Source organism: Chiloscyllium punctatum, chromosome 11, assembly GCF_047496795.1.
Source record: "Chiloscyllium punctatum isolate Juve2018m chromosome 11, sChiPun1.3, whole genome shotgun sequence".
NCBI lineage: Eukaryota > Metazoa > Chordata > Chondrichthyes > Orectolobiformes > Hemiscylliidae > Chiloscyllium > Chiloscyllium punctatum.
The window spans coordinates 96475568-96498567 of NC_092749.1; the positions used below are offsets into that span (position 1 = coordinate 96475568).

The following is a 23000-nucleotide window of genomic DNA, read 5'->3' on the forward strand; positions in this document are numbered from 1 at the left end:
CACTCATCTCAAAGACAATTAACAATGGCACTTGGGTGTGGTCAGGTTCAGATGTGTGAACCATCTCACCCACACATTGACCCATCAGCTTGAGAGGAGAACAAGAATATTGGTGAGCAAATTCAAACTTTCCTGTTTAGTTATTGTGATTTGAAGGTGGTTTCTTTTCATGGAATGGTCATTGGATTTAATTTACAAGCGGTGTAAGACAGTAATTATGCTCAATGCAATTTGCGCAACCTTTAAAGGCATCTTATTAATCAAATATGTTTTATCTTCTCTAGAATTAGAAGTACTCCATTAAAACAAGGGGCAGGCTATCAAGCTGAAGTGGTAATTCAATTGGTTTGGGTTAATGGCGAACCTCCACAGCAGATCAGCAGCCTGGCAGTGAATTCATCGTATGGACTGTGAGTACCTGTCTTTCTGTTACTAAATCTCTTGATCATCTATGTGCAACAAACTGCATGGTACTTTCCTTCTGTAGGGTAAAATTTAATATTACATTATTGCTGAATATGCTTCCTGCTTTGGGTCCATTAGATCTCAAGTTAACTTTTGTTTCAAATCAACTTTTCTGTTTTTGAATGAGGTGAGACTAGGTACTAATCTGTTCATTCCCAATACTCTGAATTCCTGCCAGAGACTGTAGCCACCATATTGGCCAAGTTCATCTGGATGTTCTCACTGTAGTTATCACCCAACTTTTCTTATACTGTGCTCTTTCTGACCCTGTGTCTACATTTTCAAAGCCCTCTTAATTTTCCTCTACTTGCATGATGTTTGTCCTGTAAATCACATGCAATGGCTTCCCTTCCTACCTTTTATGCCATTGATTTTGAAGTCCTGGGGATCTATCAGTGACCCCTTCCTCTTTCTCACTTGCAGCAACTTCATCCAAAAACAATCCATCATATTTTGCATGTTCTTAGATAACATCCAACTTGTTCTCACTAGCACATTTCATCCCTTCTGCTGCCTCTAATTTGTTCTAGCTTACCTGACTTATTAAGCAAGAGGGTGAAATGTTAACGGACTAGCTGAGAATTCAGGTGAGGGTACAGTCAGATCAGCCATAATCTTATTGAATGGCGGAGCAGGCTTGAGCTGAATAGCTTACCCTTTCAAATTTGCATGTTTGTGTGACACCAAGGATTACGTGGGCTCCATTTACAGCACTGAAGCCATTGTTCTTCAATCCCCACCCCTATCTCAGTTCCATAACTTCTAGCTCCATCCTTCTACATGATCACTTTGAAGCTGAGCCTAATAGTTGGTGATCTCTCTGACCCGGAGGTCAGCATTTGACCCCATTGACCATGTCATCAATGATGCCTGTTTTCATCTCATTGACATTGCCTGTTTTTTTATTTGTTCCTGGGATCTGTGCCTTGCTGACAAGGCCAGCATTTGTTGTCTAGCTTAATTACTCTTCAGAAAATGTTAGTGAATGAGCCATAGCAGCCCATTTGGTGTAGGTTCATGCAGTTGACTTGAGAGTGCAGGATAAGGATGAAACTTGTTGGAGGTGGTATTTCTCTGTTCCCCTTCTAGGTGATGGAAATGAGCAAGAGGTGATGTTTAAAGAGCTTTCGTGAGCACACCTTGCGGATGTGCTTACTGCTGTCTCTGCATCAGATGGAGTGAGTTAATATTTAAGATGATGGATGGGTGGCTGAGGAGGTGGTCTGTTTTGTTCTGGATGCTGTCCAGCTTCCTGAGTGGTAAGCCACACTCACTCAGGCCATTGAAGAGTATTTCAACATGTTCCTGATGTGTGCCAAGTAGGTTGTGCTTAGGCTTTGGAATGTGGGAACAAGAGGTGAGTTACATTCCTAAGAATTCAAAGCTCGGGCATGTTTTTCCAGTTATAATATTTATATAACTGGTTCAGCTCAATACCTGAGCATAGGTAACTTCCCAGAATATAGATGCTGAGGTTTCAATGATGGTAATGTGGTTAAACCTCAAGGGGAGATGTCTGAATTTAGAGATGGGTATTGCCTGTCACTTGTGTGGCTTGAATTAACTTCCTGAATCTGAGTGTAACACCAAGGGTAGTTATGTAGTGTCAATCAATGAGATTATGACTGATCTGTGATGTAATTCTAACTGGCAATGTATCTCACTATTTCACATGCCCTCCCTCTCCTCTTCTGGTCCTTGCCCCCTTACTCCTTCACTCCCTGTCTCCCTCACCCACTCCTCCTTTAAGACTCTTCTCAAAATCTACCTTTGGACCAAGTTTGGGCTCAGTTTCCCTTTCTGATGGGCATATTGACCCAGTTGCTGTGCTCCAGAAACCCAGTGCATCTGTGTAAAGTCCAAAGCAAATTTCCTGAATGTATGCTATTGACATTCATAACAGACAATCAACTCATCCAAATTCCTATTTAAACGAGGGATGAATAACTTTTTCATATTTTTCCATTGACTTCAATTTTTCTAGGTATCTTTTGTGTTTTTGGTGAAATACTGTATTGCTATGTAGGACGCTCACTTACCAGCTCTGATGCACCTTTTACTTTCTGTCCAAGGCTGTAATCAGTTGTGATCCTGGTAAAACTCAGTATTGGTTAGCAAATTATTGTTCAGTGCATTCAGTTGGCACAATCGATTACACTTTTCCATCGTCTTTGCTAATGTTGAAGGTAGGAGATGGTCTGGTGATTGGCCACATTGGATTTGTGCTAGTTTTTTTGTGGGTGACTTGAATCTGGACAATTGTCAAATGGTGCTAGGAGCTAGTTCTGGAGCACCAATTTTCAGGATGGCAATCGGTATGTTATTGAGGCTGTAATACTACTTGTTTCCAGTCCTCAGCCAATTTTTGAGATCATGTGAGAGAGAGATTTTGGCTGAAGACTGATTTTTCTGATCGTGGGGACCTGAGGAAAAGGCTGAATTATCAACTTCCCACAGGTGACTGAAGGAACCTTTGGCTGGATATGGCCAGAGTGCAGGACATGGATCCAATCCATTTTTTGTGGCATCACTTGTGCGCTAACTTCAGCTTGGCACCTACATTTTCTTTAAGGATGCCTGATTCTAAAGATGGCATGTTGTTCTGCACTCCTTCTGAAGCACAAATGGTTTGGTGGTGATCAAACAAGGGGTATATGTTAGAATATATACAGTTGTTTTTAGCCAACTGTCTGTAGGTTGCAGATGTGCATTCACTTGAAACGCTGGATTTTCTAGGAAGGAAGCAGGTTTTGAGTGTTTAGGATTTTCTAGTGCACAGAAGATATTGTATTAATAATGCATTTTTCTTTTTAGTTTGGTGTTTGGAAACTGTAATGGCATTGCAATGGTTGATTACATTCAGAAAACTGTACTACTAAATCTGGGCACGATTGAACTATATGGATCAAATGATCCTTATCAGAGGCAACCAAAGTCCCCACGCAAAACACGACAAACTTCAGGAGGTAAGCACTGCTGTTTTACTTGTATATCATCTGCTAGAGCTATGGTAAACATGATGTGCTCAGTAGACTTAGGCACAATCTTCATAAGAAACTTGTGTGTAGAAGCTTTAATTAGGCAGAGTCCCAATACAGGGAACTGATTATCTAGACTCGAGCATTGTAAGACAGCATGAAATGCTGAGCCACAATCGTCACTGCTATGAAAGAAAGGTTTTATTTAAAGGGAGCATTACCTTCAGTCTGAGTTCGTAGAATGTCTGCTTTTCATTCATTGCTGGGATAAGACAGTATTTGGTTTTGCAAGCTGTTGAATAATATCTCTCAACTTCTCATTAAAGACGCTTACTAAAATTGAAACAAATAGTTCTGTGTAAGGAAATGGGCAGTGTGAACTTGTTCATTGGCTGTTAGGAGATAAGTGAGATGTCCCAGGATTGTAGCTGGGTTGCTAAGATTCTGGTCGGCAGACTTTGATCTACAAGCAATTAAAAATTGAGAGAGGTGGATGCATATAAACAAAGTGGAGTTAAGGTCTCAATTACATTACTGTGATTGTATCATACATTAGGTCTCAGAGGGCAGATGGACAATTCCTGCTGTGATTTCTTACATTATTTCTAATCTGCATATGAATTGGAATCAAAGTGTGGCAACCCTTTGTGCTATATTATTCTATGATACCAAGCAAATAGTTAAACTCTAATGTTAATGAAAAGCAGTAAAATAACGAAAAAAATCGTTCTGATGAATGAGAATTTGATTATTGCACAAATCAGTGGCTGATGTAATTCAATGTAAAAATGCGAATATATCTACAAGGAGCCAGAACAGAGATTTTGAGGTCAACGACCTTGCAATCTGTATAATTCGAAAGAAACAGCTAACGATGAAACATAAAGTGATGTGTAACTGCACATAGTTTAACATTTATAATTGCTGTAAAGGAGGAATGAATGCAATGACTAAAACGTTGAACTGTATAATTGGGTTAACTAAATATAAAGATAATGGTGTAAAGACTGGACATCCTGTTTACAGACGTGTTGAGTACTGAGTTTACGTTGCGTCAACAAGAGAAAAACATCTCAATTTTTATTTAAATACGAAGAGAATAAGCATATGTACAACTAAAGACATTACAGCTCATTCTCCTATAATGCGCATTTTATTAATGCGTATTTGCTATAACACGATTGACAAATTGGGGACACCGTTTCTAAAGCGCAAACTTGAAAACATATTATTTATAGAAGTGATTCCAGCTCCATTAGTTTAAATGCTGCTACAACATGATTTTCTTATACACAGGAATGCATAACAACAGAACTGCCATGTTTTAGCAGAACTGACTATTTTATAGATTAAATTTTAATTTACTAAACAATATAAAGGTAACAGGACAACTGCATGAATGTGGGTGCCTAAATGATCTAAGGTAAAGCTGTCAGCAGTTTGATGAATTCCAACTCAGAATTATGATCTAAATGCAGAGTTGCAGACACTGCGATGCATTAGGTCGGTATGACTGAGAGTGAGTCAGTATAGGAATCGAGAAAGTAGATGTGGAGGAGCCTTAACTCTTGCAATTGTCTAACAGGAATGAGGAATTGCAGCCTGTAACTGGATCTGATGATCTACGTCCCAAAGTGCTGAAAGCAGTACTAATAAGAGACGGTGAATACATTGGTATTCATCTTCCAAAATTCTGTAGACTTTGAAGTGGTTTCAGCAGATTGGAAAATAGCATATATGAACATACTTAAGAAAGGAGAAAGAGATAAAATGAGGAATTTACAGGTTGGGTGGCCTTATATCGATATTAGGAAACATGTTAGAATCTATACAAAGATGTGAAAAGTGAACATTTAGAAAATCATAGTAAGATTGGGCAAGGTCAACTTAGATTTCTGAAAGGGAAATCATGTTTGACCAACCTGTTGGAGTTTATTTGGGAGGGTATGTATCTTGCAGAATACAAAAGAGGTAAACCAGTCGTTGTAGTGTTGAATTAGTGTGTGTGGATAAGGTCTCAAGCGGGAAGTTAGTAAGGCAATGGAATTGGGAAGAATAATATATTGGCATGTGTCGACAGTGAAGGGACAGAAAACCGTTGAAATCAACAGAACATTCTCAGGTTGGCTGGCTGTAACTTGTGGGTACTGCACATTTAAGAACTGGGCTTCAATTTAATTTTGTAAAATATCCAGGCAATTCTGAAATCCTCTGAACCACCTCGTACTAATTCCGTTTTATACTCACCATTATAGTTCAGTAAATTTTAATTCAACCATAGGTTTAATGCTCTCATTAAGAAGGAAAGAGTTAACTGACAAGATTAATATACAGCTACAGCTTGTAGGGCCTCAGGTGTTTTTTTCTCCAACACATGCTGCACTGTTCTGAATAACTATTAACATATTTGTCTTCAAGCCTTAAGTTCTACTTTAGAATGTGGTTTTCCGAAGTGTCATACGTTTTGGCTTGAGGTCACCAAAAAGTTACATGGAAATAGATCCCGCTTATGTCTGATTTTAGTTTATTTGCGAATTGCTGTTTCTACTGCTGTGTTCTCAGTTTTAGTCTGAAGCTTTATCACAGCCAAAAGGTTATTTTGGTGTAGTTTTTTTTCCATTGCATCCTAAGGCGTGCTGATGGTGACTTCTTGCGTGGTTTTTCTAGTTTATAATCTGAGTCTGTGAAAATACTGCATTCTTCATATCTCAATAAGTTATCTTGTGCTGATAAAAATTTGTTTTTTGTATTTGGCATTTTAAGTTATTATATGTTTAGTTGTCAAAATCATTATCAACCTGCAAGAACCCTTTTTTAAATCCTTGTACTTATGATAATTTGTGAACATTAGTCTGCCACAGCTACTAGCGTTGGTTGCATAATACTAGTAGATACTCTTGACTAGCTTTGTATCAGTAGCTGCTGTATAAGAGGGTACTTGGTTTAAGCAAGTTGAGTTCTTTTTTGAGATCTGCCACTGTAGCTCCAGTGGAGAATGTACCACTTAGCAGGAGAATTGAATGTTACTATTTGCTTGTTCCCTGTCTGTCAAGGCATCAACCAAGTGGTGACAGATTCCAGGTTTGGCCCATAATTACTTGTAGAAAGCACAATCACCAACCATTTAATTCTTAGTGCAACCCAAGTGTCCACCAGTCGCAAAAGATTGTTATTCAGGTGCAGCAGGAGTTGGCATATGAATAATTAGTTACTGTCTATTTTTATTTGTCTCCGTTGGGATCCATCCCTTACAGAACAAGGATTTTTTTTAAGAAGGCACAACATTAAATACAGTGGATGCCCCACAAGATTTCAGAATTCAAGTGCATAGTGCTTTTAAAATGCCACAAACAAGTGCAGAAAATAATCCAGAAGGTTAATGGAATGCTGGCCTTCATATCTAAAGTGTGCTGGCATACAAGGATACAAACGTTATGTTGTAGGTTCGACCCCACATACAATACTGTGAGCAGATCTGGGCACCATATCTTCGGAAGGATGTTTTGGCCCTGGAAGGGGTTCAATGCAAGTTTACAAGGATAATATCTGGATTTCAGGGGTTAAGGGAAGATTAAACAAATTCTGCTTTTATTCTGTAGAATTTAGAAGATTATATTCAAGTCAAAGGAAAGACAAGGTAGATAAAAATAAATTTCCACTGGTTGAAGATCTACAACCAGAGGCACAGTCTAAGAGTTTGGATCAGACCATTCAGGAAGAATGTTGGAAGGCATTTCTATTCACAGAGTGTAGTGGCAGTTTGGAACACACTTCCTCAAATGGCAGTTGATTGATGCTAATTCTGAGACACAAATTTTTATTGCGCAAGGGTATCGGGATATGGGCTCAAGGCAGGCATATGGAGTCAGGCCACAGGTCAGCCATGACGTTGTTGAGTGGTGGAGCAGGCTGAAGGGGCTAAGGGTCTACTCATTCTATTTCTGTGTTCATATAAATGGAGAATTATCATGCCAAAGAGAGATTTTAGCTGAATTAACGTTCAGGAAGAATTGCCTTGAATGGGGACAAACAATTTACCTCTAAATACATTAAAAATCTCATTGATGTCTCTTCCTGTCATACATTCGTGTGCCAGTGTGTTCTTGCTGTACACAATGCAGGCTTAAGAATAAACAAAACTCCTATTTCAGTTGAGGGCTTTCAAAAATTTTGGTCCAGTGAAATTTTGAGATCTTTTCCAAGAGATGTAATAGGCATGTGAATCCTCTCCAGTTTCTGTGATTAACTTCCATCTCAAAACAAGATGTTATTTAAGTGTTGATGTTGAGGTGCTTGGCTATCCCATTAATTCACATACAACTTCTGATTCTCAATGACCCACAACCTTTACAGAGTAACTTAACTCTTTTGTTAAACTGTGTTTTTTTTTGTCTGATTAGGATTTTGCAGCAACTTGAGATGTTTCTCTGTATTAAAGGAGTTAATAAATGCAAATTCAAACCTTCTCAGTATATTCTTTCTGATAAAATGATTTTCTTTGCTAGGTCTCTGTGATATTAACGAGGGTTCAACAAATCTAGATGACCGCTGCAAGTCTCCCACATCAGGTAAATGTGTCCGTGAGTTCTGGGATTTTGTTTTCAAGATGATGAATTAATTGAAAAAGTGATACTTGTGTTTATACAAATGAATATGCAGAGTAGCAAGGTGTAGTGAACAGACACTGGACGTATTTGTTAGAATCTAGTTGTGCATACAGGTAAGGACGCATTCTTTTAAAGAATTCCTTATCAGGTAACATTTCCACAGTGCAGAGATGAGAAGTAATGTGAAAATAAATGGCAGAATTCTAGCTTCATCTCATTTCATGCTGAGGTGAATGCAGTTTTTTGCCAAGAAATTCTAGACCGGTCTAAGTGACCATTTTCCTGGATTAATCATGAGATCCTGTGGCTCTGATAGTCCTATCCCCTGACCCCATGTAAACAAGACACCAGTGATAGTTTGAACCTCCTTACAATACATGACAAAGCAGTTACTTTCCCAGTAAGGTACAGAAAGGAGGCAGGAAATGTGGAGGAAAAGAGCAAGACAAAGGTAATAAGGGGGCAATATGCCTCAGGTTTTGAAGTGACATCACAATATTAGAATAATATACTGTACCAAGTGGTTCAACTGATGTTTTGACATAGTGCTGTTTTGAAAAAAAGAAACTAAATGTGGCCTTTTAATTAGATATCTTTTTAAATACTAAAGCTATTAAACCAACAATGTTTTGTACAGTAATGAAAACAGAAAAAGCTGAATAAACTCAACAGGACTGACAGCAATTGTTTGGGAGAGAAAGACCGTTAATATTTCCAAGTCCAAAATGACACATCAGAACTGAAGAGTAGAACTATTGGACTCAATGTTAACACTTTTTCTCTTTCCACAGATGCAGAGAAACTGAATTTCTCCAGCATTTTCTTTTCAATTTCAGATTTCCAGCATCCACGATGTTTGGTTTTATTTACATTTTTTGTCAAATATCTTGCCAATGATTAATTCTACAAATGATGATCTGTGGTTCTGTTTTTGTCTATAGTTTGCATCTATTAGTTTTAGTCATAAATTGCAAGAAACTAGTTAAAAATTAGCTGTGATCTCATTTCTGTAGTTCAAAGTTATTGTGTGTGTGTGTGTAAACAGTTTTCTTCCAGAATTCTGAACCAGCAAATCGGTGAACATTTCTGTAATACTTCAGATCCAGTTATTTTTCAGTTTTATCTACTGAGTAATAAAGCTAGCTTGTTTAGAATCAGTAAAAGTAGATTGTGAGTGAAATGTTCTTTCGACCATACGTGGGGCAGGCTGGACATAAAGTCAACCCAGTGTATTTTACTGCAAAGCAAGCAAAGTCAATTTACAGGTGCAACTTCTCTCTATAAAAGTCGGCTGATTTATACAGCAAAATGCAATGAATGGAAGGTTCTAATATGTGTAAAATCAAATCAACGAGCTAATAAAGGAATTAGGTGATTTTCTCAATTCGGACTGAAGATAGTCATATCAATATATGCAGCTGTTAATGTATTGTGCCTGTGAATGTCTGGCCTTCTGTAAACCAATGGTGTCCAGCTGTCATAAAAATGGAAAATGCAGGGAATACTCAGCAAATCTGATTACTTCTCTGTAGAGAGAAATAAATTTGACCTTTTGAATCTGATACATTTCATCACAATTTGGAAACTTAGTTATGATTAGGTTTTTAATAGGAGGTGAGTAGGGAAGAGATTTTAAAAAAAGGGCAGATGTTTGCTGTTGTACACTGCGATGAAAAGGTGTCAAGGAAGAAGGGGAGTGTGTTCTTGGAGATGGAGGGTTTGACCAAGGATTCACAGAGGCAGTGTTCCCTTCAGAAATTAGAAAGGGATTAGCAAGGTTCCAGCATGCGCTGCAATTTCTTTTTACTCCAGAGTGGCTTCTGGCTGCTGTTTTACTAGGATTTATCATGCATTGCTAAGTTCTAAACTTCATGTTATTATTTTTCTTTGGTCATCCTTTTTCTGTTTGAAAATAACTTTGTTGTAAACAATAATGATTGTTTGGACTTGATGCAGCAGAGTGTTCCTGTCTGCATAGCCAGTTCTACAGCTCCAAAATATTTTTGTTTTTTTTTAAAATGTACTTCATCCATATCATGTTGCATGTCGGTGTTCTCATGGGATTTGAATTATGTTAAATCAGCAATGATGATGATGGCTGCCTTTCTCTGGGAGTAGTCTAAGTTTCCTGTGCACAGCAGTCCATCAGCTGAGGGGGACAGGGGTAAATAGCATTTGTGGAATTATGGACTAGTTGGGAACATATGAACAGGAGTAAGCCTTTCAGCCAATCAAGTCTGCCCTGCCATTCAATTTGATCATGTTTGATCAAACACTTCCATGACGTTTTCTCATCCTATTCCCCATAACCCAATGCATCATGGTAAGCAGAAATCTATCAGTCTTTATTGTAAACATACTCAAAAACTGAGTTTTCACAATCGTCTGTGGAAAAGAATTCCAAAACCTCTCTGCCGCTGGGCAACATAATTTCTCCTCATCTTTGCCCCAAATGGCACCCCTTATTTTTAAATTGTGCCCCTGTTTTAGACTCCATAATTAGAAGAAGCCTTTTATCTGCATCTACCCTGTCTATCCCTTTCAAGTGTTTTGTAGGACAGTCCCTTCATCCCAGCAACAAGCATGGTGGACCTTTGTTTCTCTCCCTTGATGGCAATGGTATCTTTCCTAAGACAAGGCCACCAAAACAGTTAGACCTGGGAAGCTCTAGGATTGCATTGTAGCTTAGTCGCAATTGCCAACTGCGAATGCTGCTACCATGCGAGCCTCCACTAAGTTCCAGTGTTTTTTTTAAAGAAATAATAACATTTTGACACCAGCTCATTTTTTTTTTGTAACTATCCTGTAAAATAGCTGGTGTTCTGTAAGTTGGGTGAAGCAAATTTTAAATTTGCTGAGATATGTACTGATAATTGTTAGGAAGAAAAGGACAATTAATTTCATATAGTTTATCCAAATTCCCCCAAAAAATGAAGTACTTTCAGTGAGAATTATTTACAATCAGAATCCAGTAGTAATTGGTCCTTATGTCAAATTTTTAAAATCCATTCATGGGTTATGCGTGTCATTGACCTGATCTGCATTTGTTACCTATTCCTAATTGACCAGAGGGCAGTTGAGATTCAATCATATTTTGCAGGTCTGAAGTCACAGGTAGTCCAGAACAGGTAAGGACACCAGATTTCCTTCCTTAAAGGACATTGGTGAACCAGATGGATTTGTCTGACAATCAGCAGTAGTTTCATGGTCATCATGAGACTCTTAATTCCAGATTTTTATTCCATTCCGATTGCAACGCCTGTCATGTCAGGATTCAAACCGGATCTCCAGCACATTGCTTGGTTGTGGATTAATAGTCTCATTATAATACCATGAGACCATTGCCTTTAGAATAGGTGATCGCTCTGTGCAAAATAAAAAGGGAACAAGGTGTCTTCCAAGAACTGAAGAATTTCAATATCTTTAAAGATTGAGTTTAGTCCTGGATCTTGAGTATCAGGTTGCATTGAATTTTACTGCAATATTTTGAAGAGACCTTCTTGGTTAGTTCTATTTTTTTGTTTCTTTTGTATCAGTGCTGGTTGTTGCCAGCTGCTTCAGTATTCCCTTTTCTAGTTTCCTGGTTGCCCTTTTTCTGACCTGAACTCTGTCCGGCTGCCTTTATCTAGTAAACGTACAGTGCTCTTAGATTCTTGATACTGGATTTGTTGATTTGAGTTGGTGGCTCCTTAGGCATTTTATCATGTGTGTTTTCATTGTTAGCATGTTGTCACAAAGCATTCAGCAATGCAATATCAACATTTTCTCCAATAGAGCACTTTACATTCTAATCCTCAGGAATCTCTCTTTGTCAAATTTGGAATAAAGTGATGAGGTGATTCTATTTTGATAATTGTTCCTGCAGAGAAAGAATGTGCATTTGCAGAATTCTAGTCAGCATGAAGTCAATACCTTTAGAAGGTGAGGGAGTGAATGAGGTAGGATTTATCATGTCCTGATAATTTAAGAAAGGAATATGTACTTTTTTTTAATTTTCAAAGTGCTTTATAACCAGTGAAAGCTTTTGAAGTGCAGTCAATGTCACAATGTAGAAAACGTGGCAAATGTTTTATGAACAGCAACATCTTTCGAATAGCAGTGAAATAATAACCAGGTGACCTGTTTTAGTTTTGTTTGTTGAGTCAGAGATGTACAGCATTGAAACAGACCCTTCGGTCCAATTCATTCATGCCGACCAGATATCCTAACCTAATCTCTTCTTTTTTGCCATCACGTGGCCTATATCCCTCTAAATGCTTCCTATTCATTTACCAATCCAGATGCCATTTAAGTGCTGTAATTGTACCAGCCTCCACCACCTCATCTGGCAGCTCATTCCATACACGCGCCACCCTCTGTGAAAAGGTTGCCCCTTATGTCCTTTTTATATCTTTCCCCTCTCATTCTGAACTCCCCACCCCAGGGAAAAGACCTTGTCTATTTATCCCATCCATGCCCCTCATGATTTTATAAACCTCTATAAGGTCACCCTCAGCCTCCGAATCTCCAGGGAAAACAGCCCCAGCCTTTTCAGCCTCTCCCTATAGCTTACATTCTCCAACCCTGGCAACATCCTTGTAAATCTTTTCTGAACCCTTTCAAATTTCACAATCTCTTTCCGATAAATAGAACTTAAAATTTGTCATATGTATTTTCAAAAGAAAAATGAAATCAGAACTGTTCTAAGTCGCCCTAACATGGTGCCTGTAAATGATGTGGAGGGACTGGGGTGGACAAAGTTAAAAATCACGCAGCACCAGGTTATAGTCCAACAGGTTTATTTGAAAGTACAAGCTTTCAGAGCGCTGCTCCTTTGTCTCACAACTAGGTGAGGCATGATTAGATTAGATTACTTAGTGTGGAAACAGGCCCTTCGGCCCAACAAGTCCACACCGACCCGCCGAAACACAACCCACCTCTTCCCCTACATTTACCCCTTTACCCAACACTACGGGCAATTTAGCATGGCCAATTCACCTGACCTGCACATCTTTGGACTGTGGGAGGAAACCGGAGCACCCAGAGAAAACCCACGCTGACACGGGGAGAATGTGCAAACTCCACACAGTGATATATTAGGACACAAAATGTATAGTAAAAGGTCAAGGTGTCATACAACTGATGTGATGTATTGAACAAACGTAGATTGCCCTTAAGTCTCTAAATGCTTAGAATGGGGATACAGGTTTCGATAAATCCCAGACCTACTTTCAAGTCACAGTCTTGAGACAACATATGCCTACAATGACAGAAGTCATTGTAAAATTATAAATTACAAAAATTAAGTAAATATAAGACAAAGTTCATCAGAGTCCATTTAAAGACTCCTGGTATCGAAGAAAGGCGATCCGTGACAAGAACGACATGATGGGACGAAAACTGAAATACCAGGGCACCATTCCCATTTGGTTGAAGACCACTGAAGAAAAGCCACTGCCAGGAACACTACTTTAAAAAATAAACGCTGGGCTGTTGGATTGCTGGATCGCTACCCATGGATGAAATGACACACCGAGAAGCCGAAACACTGATTCGGAGCCAGACCACCTTTAAAACTCACAAACTGGGATGACCACTCCGACAGAGACCACTCTGCAGGCCAAGACCAACGTGGCAAGAAAAACTGCCAACTCAGACCACCAGAAGCAACCACCACTTAAGAGAAGGTCACTGCTCGAGCTTTTAAAATGAAGGTAAGATGAATGTGATGTTATCTATTCTACCTACACTGATTGAAAAACATTAGAAATAGAAAAAAGGTAAGGGAAAAGAAAAAGAGTAAAGGCGAATGGAGTAGATGAGATGAGATTACTTAGTGTGGAAACAGGCCCTTCGGCCCAACAAGTCCACACCGACCCGCCGAAGCACAACCTCCCCATATCCCTACATTTACCCCTTTACCTAACACTACGGGCAATTTAGCATGGCCAATTCATCTGACCTGCACATCTTTGGACTGTGGGAGGAAGTCAGAGCACCCAGAGGAAACCCACACAGACACTGGGTGAATGTGCAAACTCCACACAGTCAGTCGCCTGAGGCGGGAATTGAACCCGGGTCCCTGGCGCTGTGAGGCAGCAGTGCTAACCACTGTGCCACCGTGCCGCCAACATGGGTAGAAAAGCAATAGGCTCCTGGGCTAAGGAGCCCACACTATACGCTGCTACTCCACTGCCACCATCTCAAACATATGAATACTATATTGAGGAGAACTTGCATATTTTCCTCAAATAGAGCCATGCAGTTTTATCTAGTCATATGATAGAGTAGTTACTTTAATGTCTCATCCGAAAGACTTGTAGTTGCAAGTTATCTGGATGAGGTGCTATATTCATTCTAAAATGCCCTATTTTCTGGTTAACTATAAATAGTGCAATAGAATGCCCCATCAAATAAATTGGTCTTTGTTTATAGTGTTCCATTTGCTAGTTTTAATGTTGATCTTTATCTTCTGATTGTCAGCATTCTTCCTTTCTCTTCTGCCCTGGTTGAGATCCACATTTGTATACTTTATCATTCGATAATACATTATAACATTATGTAAGATATCCATAAATTTACAAGGGACTTACTGTAAATACATAGCACAAACACCAGTTTTGAACTTTCCTTATCTAGACACTACGCCACAACGTGTATACACATGCTCCCAGGTAGGAAACAACAAATGCTGGAGATCACAGTAGGTCAGGCAGCATCCATGGAGAGAGAGCAAGCTAGCATTTTGAGCCTAGATGGCTCTTCAGAGTAGAAGTGGAGGGACAGCATTTATGCTCTTTTTTGGGGTGGGGAGGTGAGATTTGGTGAGGTGGTGGGTGTAGGGTGCTGGTGGAGAAAAGATGTTAGTAATTTACATTGTGATCAGAATGTGAGAATGACAGAACAATGGTGTATCTCCTGCCAGACTTGCAAGGACAGTAAGTGGGATGGAGGAGGGGGCAACATGATCAGCTAAAAGAAAGGAATGAAATGGTTCACAATTTGATGGTGTTGAACTCCATATTAAATCCAGAATGCTGTAAAGTGCCTAGTCTGAAGATGAGATGTTGCTCTTCCAGTTTGTGCTGTTTTGCCTCCTGTTCATCATGGATGTCCGATCCCTGTATACCTCCATTCCCCACCAGGATGGTCTGAGTGTTCTCTGCTTCCTTGACCAGAGGCCTGAACAAGCTCTATCCTCCTCCACTCTCCTCTACTTGACTGAACTTATTATATCACTGAACAATTTCTCCTTCAGTTCATCTCACTTCTGCAAAGTCAAAGGAGTGGCTATGGGCATCCACATGGGTCCCAGTTATGTCACCCTCTTTATGGGATATGTGGAACAATCCTTGTTCGAGTCTTACGCTGGCCTGCTCCCACAACCTTTTTTCAGTACATTGATGACTGCTCCAGTGCCACTTCATGCTCCCACCAAGACCTTGAAAACTTCATTTTGCCACCAGTTTTCACTCCTCTATAACTTACACGTTGTCAATTTCTGATACTTTCCTTCCTTTCCTTGATCCCTCTATCTCCATTTCAGAAAATAAACTGTCCATTGCTATCCACTACAAACCCATGGACTCCCATAGCTACCTTTACTACAGTTCATGACACCTCACACCCTGCAGGGACTCCATCCCATTCTCCCAGTTCCTTCACCTACATCGCATCTGTCTGGATGATGCCATCTTCTAAAACAGTGCTGCTGACATGGCTTGCTTCTTCCATGACAGTGGTTTCCCACCTAATGTGGTTGACAGGGCCCTCAACCGCATCCGATCACCATACTTCTGTCCTTGCCCCTTCCGATCACTCGCAGTAGTGTAATTGGGTTCCCCTTGTCCTCACCATCCCACGAGCCTCCATATTCAAAGGATTATTCTCTGCCATTTCGGACAACACCAACAGAGCCCCACCACCAAACCATCTTCCCCTCATTCTCCGCTGTCTGCCTTTCGCAGGGATTGTTCACTCTGGGACTCCCTAATCCATTCCACAACCGCCAGCACATGTTTTTCCCCCCCACCAGCACCTTTCCATGTAACCACAGAGGGTGCAACACCTGTCCTTTCACTTCCTCCCTACTCATCATCCAAGTGCCTAAACAGTCTTTCCAGGGGAAGCAGCATTTCACCTGTACCACCTCCAATATTGTGTATTGTATTCACTGCACCCAATGTGACCTACTCTACATTGGAGAAACCAAATGCAGACTGCGTGCCCACTTTGCAGAGTATCTTCAGTCTGAGTGCAAGTAAGACCCAGACCTTCCTATGGCCAGTCATTTTAACACAGCATCCTGCTCACTTGCCCAAGTGTCTATCCAGGGCATGCTGCAGCATTCCAGTGAAGCACAGCACAATCTGGAGGAACAATATCTCATTTTCAGACCACGCACTTTTACAGCCTCCTGGACTCAATATTGAGTTCAGCACCTTTAAACTGTGAACCATTTCTGTCTTTTAACTATCATGTCCTCCCCTCCCTCATTTCACTTACTGTCCTTTCAAGTCTGGCAGGAGATGCATCATTGTTCTGCATTTCTCACATTCCAAACACTTAATGTAAATTATTAACATCTTGTCTCCACGAGCACCCTACACCCACTTCCCCCCCCGTCCCCAAACTATAGCATAAATACTGTCCTTCACACTTCAGCTCTGATGAAGAGTCAACTGGACTCAAAACATTAACTTGCTGTCTCTCCATGGATGCTGCCCAATCTGCTGTGATCTCCAATATGTGTTTTTTTTCAATACAGATTCCACCATCTGCAGTAATTTGTTCCTACTCTCAGGTAGGAACCAGCTCTCTGTGTTAAGTCCTTATCAGGTTATGTCTTCAGCCAATTATACTATCTGACTCTTATTTTTTTAAATCGACCTGTTCAGGCATGCTTTGAGCTTGAACTTGGATGTTCTAGCTCAGATGTAGGGAATGATACCACTGTGCCACAAGACTCCTAGGTCTGGATTCTTATTTTAAAAAACAGTATTTAATCACCCTGGTCAGATGTTATGACCCACCTCTCAAGCAAGTGAAACTTGAATCCCGGCTTTCTGGTCCAGTGGTAAGGAGATTACCTCCAGGGAGATAAAAGCTTCCTTCATCTGTATCTAAACAGAAGATCAAATGAATTTTCATCTGTTCTCAATCAACTCTGGAGCTGTTCTGGCTGGCCTTTGAAGGGATATGTGTTTCTAACATCGACTGAATGATAGGGAAATGGACTTCATTAGATGATGGCTCCTGAACTCTCATCAAGAAGGAACCACTGTCTTCAGGATTTTTAATGTTTACAAATCCTAATGTAATGTTAATATTTTAACATTGCCTTGTTACAGTTTCATGTATTTTTCTTGTAATTAAATGTTCTGATGAGAAAGGCCAAGATCACAAACAAGTACATTAAGGGGTCAGTGAAAATTTCGGATGCATCAAAGAAAGCAGCAGAGCAGAGGGTTAAAGTGGTATGGTTTACTTCATGGAGTGAGACAAGGAAGCTGTAAGTTGGACTGTCAAAAAAAGAGGGAAGGGGAGCACTGACAGTTGGAACAATCTAATGGCAAGAGACTTAAAGCAGCAGACTGGAAGAAGACTGAGTGAATGACCAGAAGAAATGGTGATGGCTGATCGGCCAGTGTTTTGGCAATCCCAAGTAAAATTGGCAAAATTGTAAAAAAGGACTGTCCTGAATAGCTTTATACCTCAAGCTTTCTTTTCTCCCCCCAACAAAAATGCATAATTATTTGAGGGAGCATTCACTCTGTCCAGATGTCAAGTGACTGTTTGGAAGTGACCACTGCTAATACTTCAAATAAATTCTAAAGATATACTTGGTACAGTCAGAATTTTGTAATGCATGGAGAGGGGGAATGAGATGATCTTTTCTTCTGAATTCCTCAAGGATATCCCTTTATGGAGAAACATATACATCTGAGTGTCATGCCATCATATTGTATGAAAGAAGCTCACGTTTGCACCTTATATATTTAAGTCTAGATTATATGACAGGAAGATGAAATGTTTGTGCTGTTTTGTATTTAATACATTGTCCATATATTCCTGTATAGGTTCTACCTCTTCATGCAATTCTGAAGATGAACAAAAATTGACTAACTTTATAGAAAGGGGTATAGTATTATTCTGGTGCAATATAATTTCAGTTCTCAGATTTTATTTTGGTTTTGGAATTAAGTTTTTTTTTGATTCACATATCAAATATTATGCTTTTCCAGTGAAAATCAAAAGCAGAAAATTATCCAAGACCGTAGTATCTGATATAGGTATGAAGTAATAATTCCATAATTTACTAATGCCTTTCTTTTTGAAGCACTAACCAAAATGCAAATACATAATCAAAGCATCGTGCTTGGTGGCTTTTCTAATCTGCACTCCGTGCTTTGGGCTGTTTCTGATCTGGGACACAGTGCATGATTGTGTTTGATCACTTTGTTTATTAATTTGGGATTGGTGTCATCTCAAACTGTAATCGGCGGTTTGATCATCATACGAATTATTTTTAATTGCTTCTCCCAGATCCTGCTGTTTTCATTATTTGTATGAGAATAATTCCATAAATTAAGATGGTAGTATTTTCTTTTTTAAAAAAAAGCTGACAGATGAGTTTATAGAATCATTGTGAAATCCTATTAAAAGTAATCAGTCAACAATTGTAAAACCAATAAGGGGAAACCAAGGTATTAAAATATTTTCAGTGCCCTTTTTATAACAAGTGATATTTCATTTTAAATGTGTGTATTTTAGTTCACTTTGAACTGGTAAATTATGCAATTTTTGGAGGTTCAGTTCTTTTTGCACTTGATTCCTCTAGCAAAAATAGAAGCAAGCACAGCTCTGAGTTTGTATGGCTTGTGATACTATTTATTGCAAGAATAAATATTAAAAGTGCAAACAAATTGTTAAATTCTGGTAACAGAAAAGCATTTGCATCTTGGTGGCTATTCATCTATCTAGTGGAAAGCCTGAACAGAACATTTGGACTGCAATATTCATGTATGCCGGTTGCTGTCCCTTGGCATTGCATAGGAGTGTAGTCATGAGTTTGAGAGGTTAGAAGCTGGGAGATAATTAGATGAAGGTGCATGCATGTAAATTCCTCTCCATCTTACAGCCATTTGTTGTTTATTTTGTTTCTCTGTTCCTATTATAAATGATGTCCAAATTTGTGCTGAAAGCTGTTGATGTAAACTTAAGGTTTGACAGTTTCTCACATGTAATGACATTACATTGCTTGGGAGAATGTTGTTAAAACTTACAAGTTTCCATCTATTTCCAATATAAATGTGGATTTGAAATTGAAAATGTTAACAAGGTCTTGCAAGCTTTAATATATTAATCTTTTTGTATGTAGTATGCATTTATACTCTCTCCCCGTACTGTTTTAGTGCAATATTTCAATGCCACTGTACTTTGTCTTTGTACATGCAACTAGATATATAAATGTACCCAAATTACTCTTCCTTGATTTGATGATACATTTTTTTAAAAATCCACCTGATTTGCTAAAGTCTTGCTTAGTCATTCACATCTAAAAAAGGAACCCAGATGGAAGCTATTTAATTAATATCTCAAATGAGGGATGGGTGGAGATGCAAAGAGGCTTAAGAGAGAGATTATCAACATAAGAACCTGGTGGTACAGCTGCCATTGGAGAGACAAAAGAGATCGTCAAGAACCCAGAAGGGAAGAAGTTGCAGCAATCTCAAATGTTCTCTGGCTAGAGAAGATTACACACAAAAAAGAGCAGTATAATAATTGAATGATCCAACCCCAAGGGTACAAAATCTAACATTGTTGATACTGTTACACTGGGAACCAATGTGTGGGAAACAAAAATGGGACTTAAGACATAGGCAGCAGAGCTTTAGAGGAGCTTTAGTTTACTGAGAAGGGAAGATGGGAAGCTAGCTAGCAGAGTATTAGAGCAGCTGACTTACAAGCTAACTAAAGGATAGATTAGTGTGCCAACAGGAGATGGCCTGACGTGGGGTAAAAATGGGTACTGTTAAAGTTGTAAGTCGTCAGTGTTGGAGTTAAAAATGATCAGTCAGAAGCTCAGTTAAGGGTCAGATAAAATACCAAGAGAGTGAACAATCTGTTTAACAGACCTATATCCATATGTTGAATTAGGCAGTAAAAATTCTGAAATATACGAGAGTTTTATTGTAAACTTATATTTGAGCATAAACGCCAGTTTCCACTTTTCCCTTTTGGAACACTTCCCTGTCCAGGAGTTAGCCACCACTGGGGAAGAACCCAGCTCTTAAATGCAAATTCCAGTGAGTGTTACCTGCTCTCAACTCTGGAACTATTCTGTTTTACCCTTCAAGGGACTTGCATTTCTAACAACAGATTCCCTTTCTTTGAGGAAAACAATAGTATTTATGCAAGGATATGTAGATATTAATAACAAACACAATCTCAGGTGCCCACTCTTAGACGGTAAGAAATTGTTCTTAAACTTTCAATGATTTTTCTTTGGAGGCATTCCTGTTGTGAAAAAAATCTGATAATTGATGATACGTACCTACCCTCTAAGTTGAGATGTTTTTCCCCTTTTTGGCATCTGCTTTAAAGTAATGCCTTGCTGATTTCAAATGATAATTATTTCATCAAAATCGTTGGTCTCCCCCACAAAAAGTCATTGACGTGCATCATAAAGATGCCTAGAAGTTTTCCTTTACAATGCCAATAGAACATCGGTGATTCCTGCATCCATGTAAACGCCTCATGTTTACAGAGCTGCCCTTTTTAAAAAATGTCACCTAAAAAGCATAATTTAACTCAAAAATGCATTTATGCAATTTCCAGAGCTTCCTCTCTAATTATTGCTACTTTCTTAGGTAGCTGTGAGAATACTTTCCTCTTGAGTAGGTTACATTGAAAGAACACCGCTTTGATATATGTAGAGTTGCACTTCCAAGAAAAGGTTATTAAAATAGCTAAAAATACTTTCAAAATTACCTTAACACAGTACAGTACTGTTGGCTTTATTGATAGAGGCATCAGGTTAATGACTAAGAAGATTATGCTGAATTTGTTGAAGCCTGGATTATTATGTACAGTTCTAAGTGTTGCGTTTTAGGGAATTTTGCAGAAGATGTTTAATAGAAACTTCGGTTATGAGGATAGATTGGAGAAATTGGGACTTATTTGGATTGGAAAGGCTAAAAATTATAGTTTTAAAAATTGAGGGGAGCTGGACTGCGCCAATAGGGAAAAATGGTTCCCCTCTCATAATAAGGTCGCTCCTGAGATTGCATAGGCACAAGGTAAATTGCAATAAAAGTAATATGAGAAACTTTCTCAGTAGTTAAAGTCTGGAATATACTGCCTGGAAGTATAGGGGAGTTAGTTTAATTGAGGCATTCAGGAGGGCATTTAGATGATTATTTATATTTAAATAATATTCCTGGTTACGTGAAAACGGTAAGAGCATGGTACTAAATTATATTCTTCATTGAGAGAACCGCTGCAGGCATAATGGGCCACGTGGCCTCATTTTGCATCATAACAATTGTGATTTTCTCTATTCCTAAACCCCTTAAAAGAAATTGAATTTTAATGTATTGTATAATTGATTATAGTTTCGTAGAATGGTTACAGAACCAAAGGAAATCATTTTAGCCTGTAATGTCTGTACTGCTTCTTCACCACAACAGCTCACATTGTCCCAGTCTTCCATCTTCCTCAGGCCCCTGCGTGTTTTTTTTTGATAATTGCTAAGTTTTCTTCTAAAAGCCTTGTTGGAATCTGCTTCCACGACACACACAATGCATTCCAGATCTGGATCATTGCATGAAAATGTTTCTCCCAATATGCTATTGCTTCTCTTGACAATCACTTTAAATCCGACTGTTCTGGTTTTCAGCTCTTTGACTAATTGAAATATAAATTTCTCCCTGTCAATCCTTATTATCGTACTTATGATAATTTGAATAGCTCTATCAAAACTCTTGGACAACTCAGACAGCAGTTCCAACTTCACTAATCTATCCACGCAAATGATTTCCCTCATTCTGGGACAATGCTCATAAACCTTTTCTACAACTTCTCTGATTGCATATCTGGTGCTTAGAAATGAATAGGCTACTCCTATTGAATGTTCTAAACCTTTTGTTTTATAACGGTTCACCACAGCGTGTTCACTTTATTTTTACCTTATGTTTCTTTTTATATAGCCCACAAACCCATATGCTTTATTCATCTGCCCTACTACCTCCATTGCTCATTCTTACCTGCTATATGTTTTATGTCTACCTTCCTGTCTAATAGAGCAGCAAAATAGTACGTCTTTGGATCAAAAATATGCCATTCATGATAGAACACTTCTTTATATATTTTGGAAATACTGCTAATTATTTGAACTGTCAATAACCAATAGAACTAGAAATATAAATGCCAATAAAAGAGGACAAAAAATGCAAGTCTAAGCCCTCACTCAAATTATATAAGGATTAAATAATATTGTATCTCCACTCTTACACTTAGGATAAGTGGCAGATCTCATCAACAGGGGTATGTTGAACTACCACCTGTGCAAATTATGAGATGATTTGTCAGATAAGAATAGTGAGAGTTATCTTCTCTGATCAGGTCTCTATATTCTATTGTATTCACCTTTCTTGTCAAAAATAAACTCTCTAGCAATTCTAGTAAATCTTCTGTGGAATTGCTCATACTCAGAGGAAATGTTATGTCCTATGGCTGTGGCTGTCAACAAACTGAGGTTAAGGATTTATGTTAAGGCCATACTAGAACAGTTGGGGTTGTTGAAATGTTCCTTTGAGTTCAACAGATCTTAGCCAGCGAAGAAAAGAAAGAATGGTAGCCATTAGTCATCTGTGTAGCTATACCTCACTGGCACCTCCCTTGACTCCTGCTCAGTTGCTCAACTGTTGAACTGCATATACAACATCCAGTACTTAGTAAACTAAACTTT

General features: G+C 38.9%; 1 protein-coding gene across 6 annotated transcripts in view; it reads left to right on the top strand.

Moving 5' to 3' along the window:
- The window catches only part of stxbp5a (syntaxin binding protein 5a (tomosyn)), a 235196-nt gene that overhangs the window by 153924 nt on the left and 58272 nt on the right, over window positions 1-23000 (top strand). For 3 of the 6 annotated variants that reach the window (XM_072581320.1, XM_072581323.1, XM_072581322.1), the window contains 5 exons: window positions 285-410; window positions 3280-3431; window positions 7949-8011; window positions 18109-18168; window positions 18274-18321. In XM_072581320.1, the coding sequence (XP_072437421.1) occupies window positions 285-410; window positions 3280-3431; window positions 7949-8011; window positions 18109-18168; window positions 18274-18321 (449 nt within the window). The remainder of the gene's footprint in view (window positions 1-284; window positions 411-3279; window positions 3432-7948; window positions 8012-18108; window positions 18169-18273; window positions 18322-23000) is intronic. The other 3 variants (XM_072581321.1, XM_072581325.1, XM_072581324.1) reach the window with 1 other exon arrangement.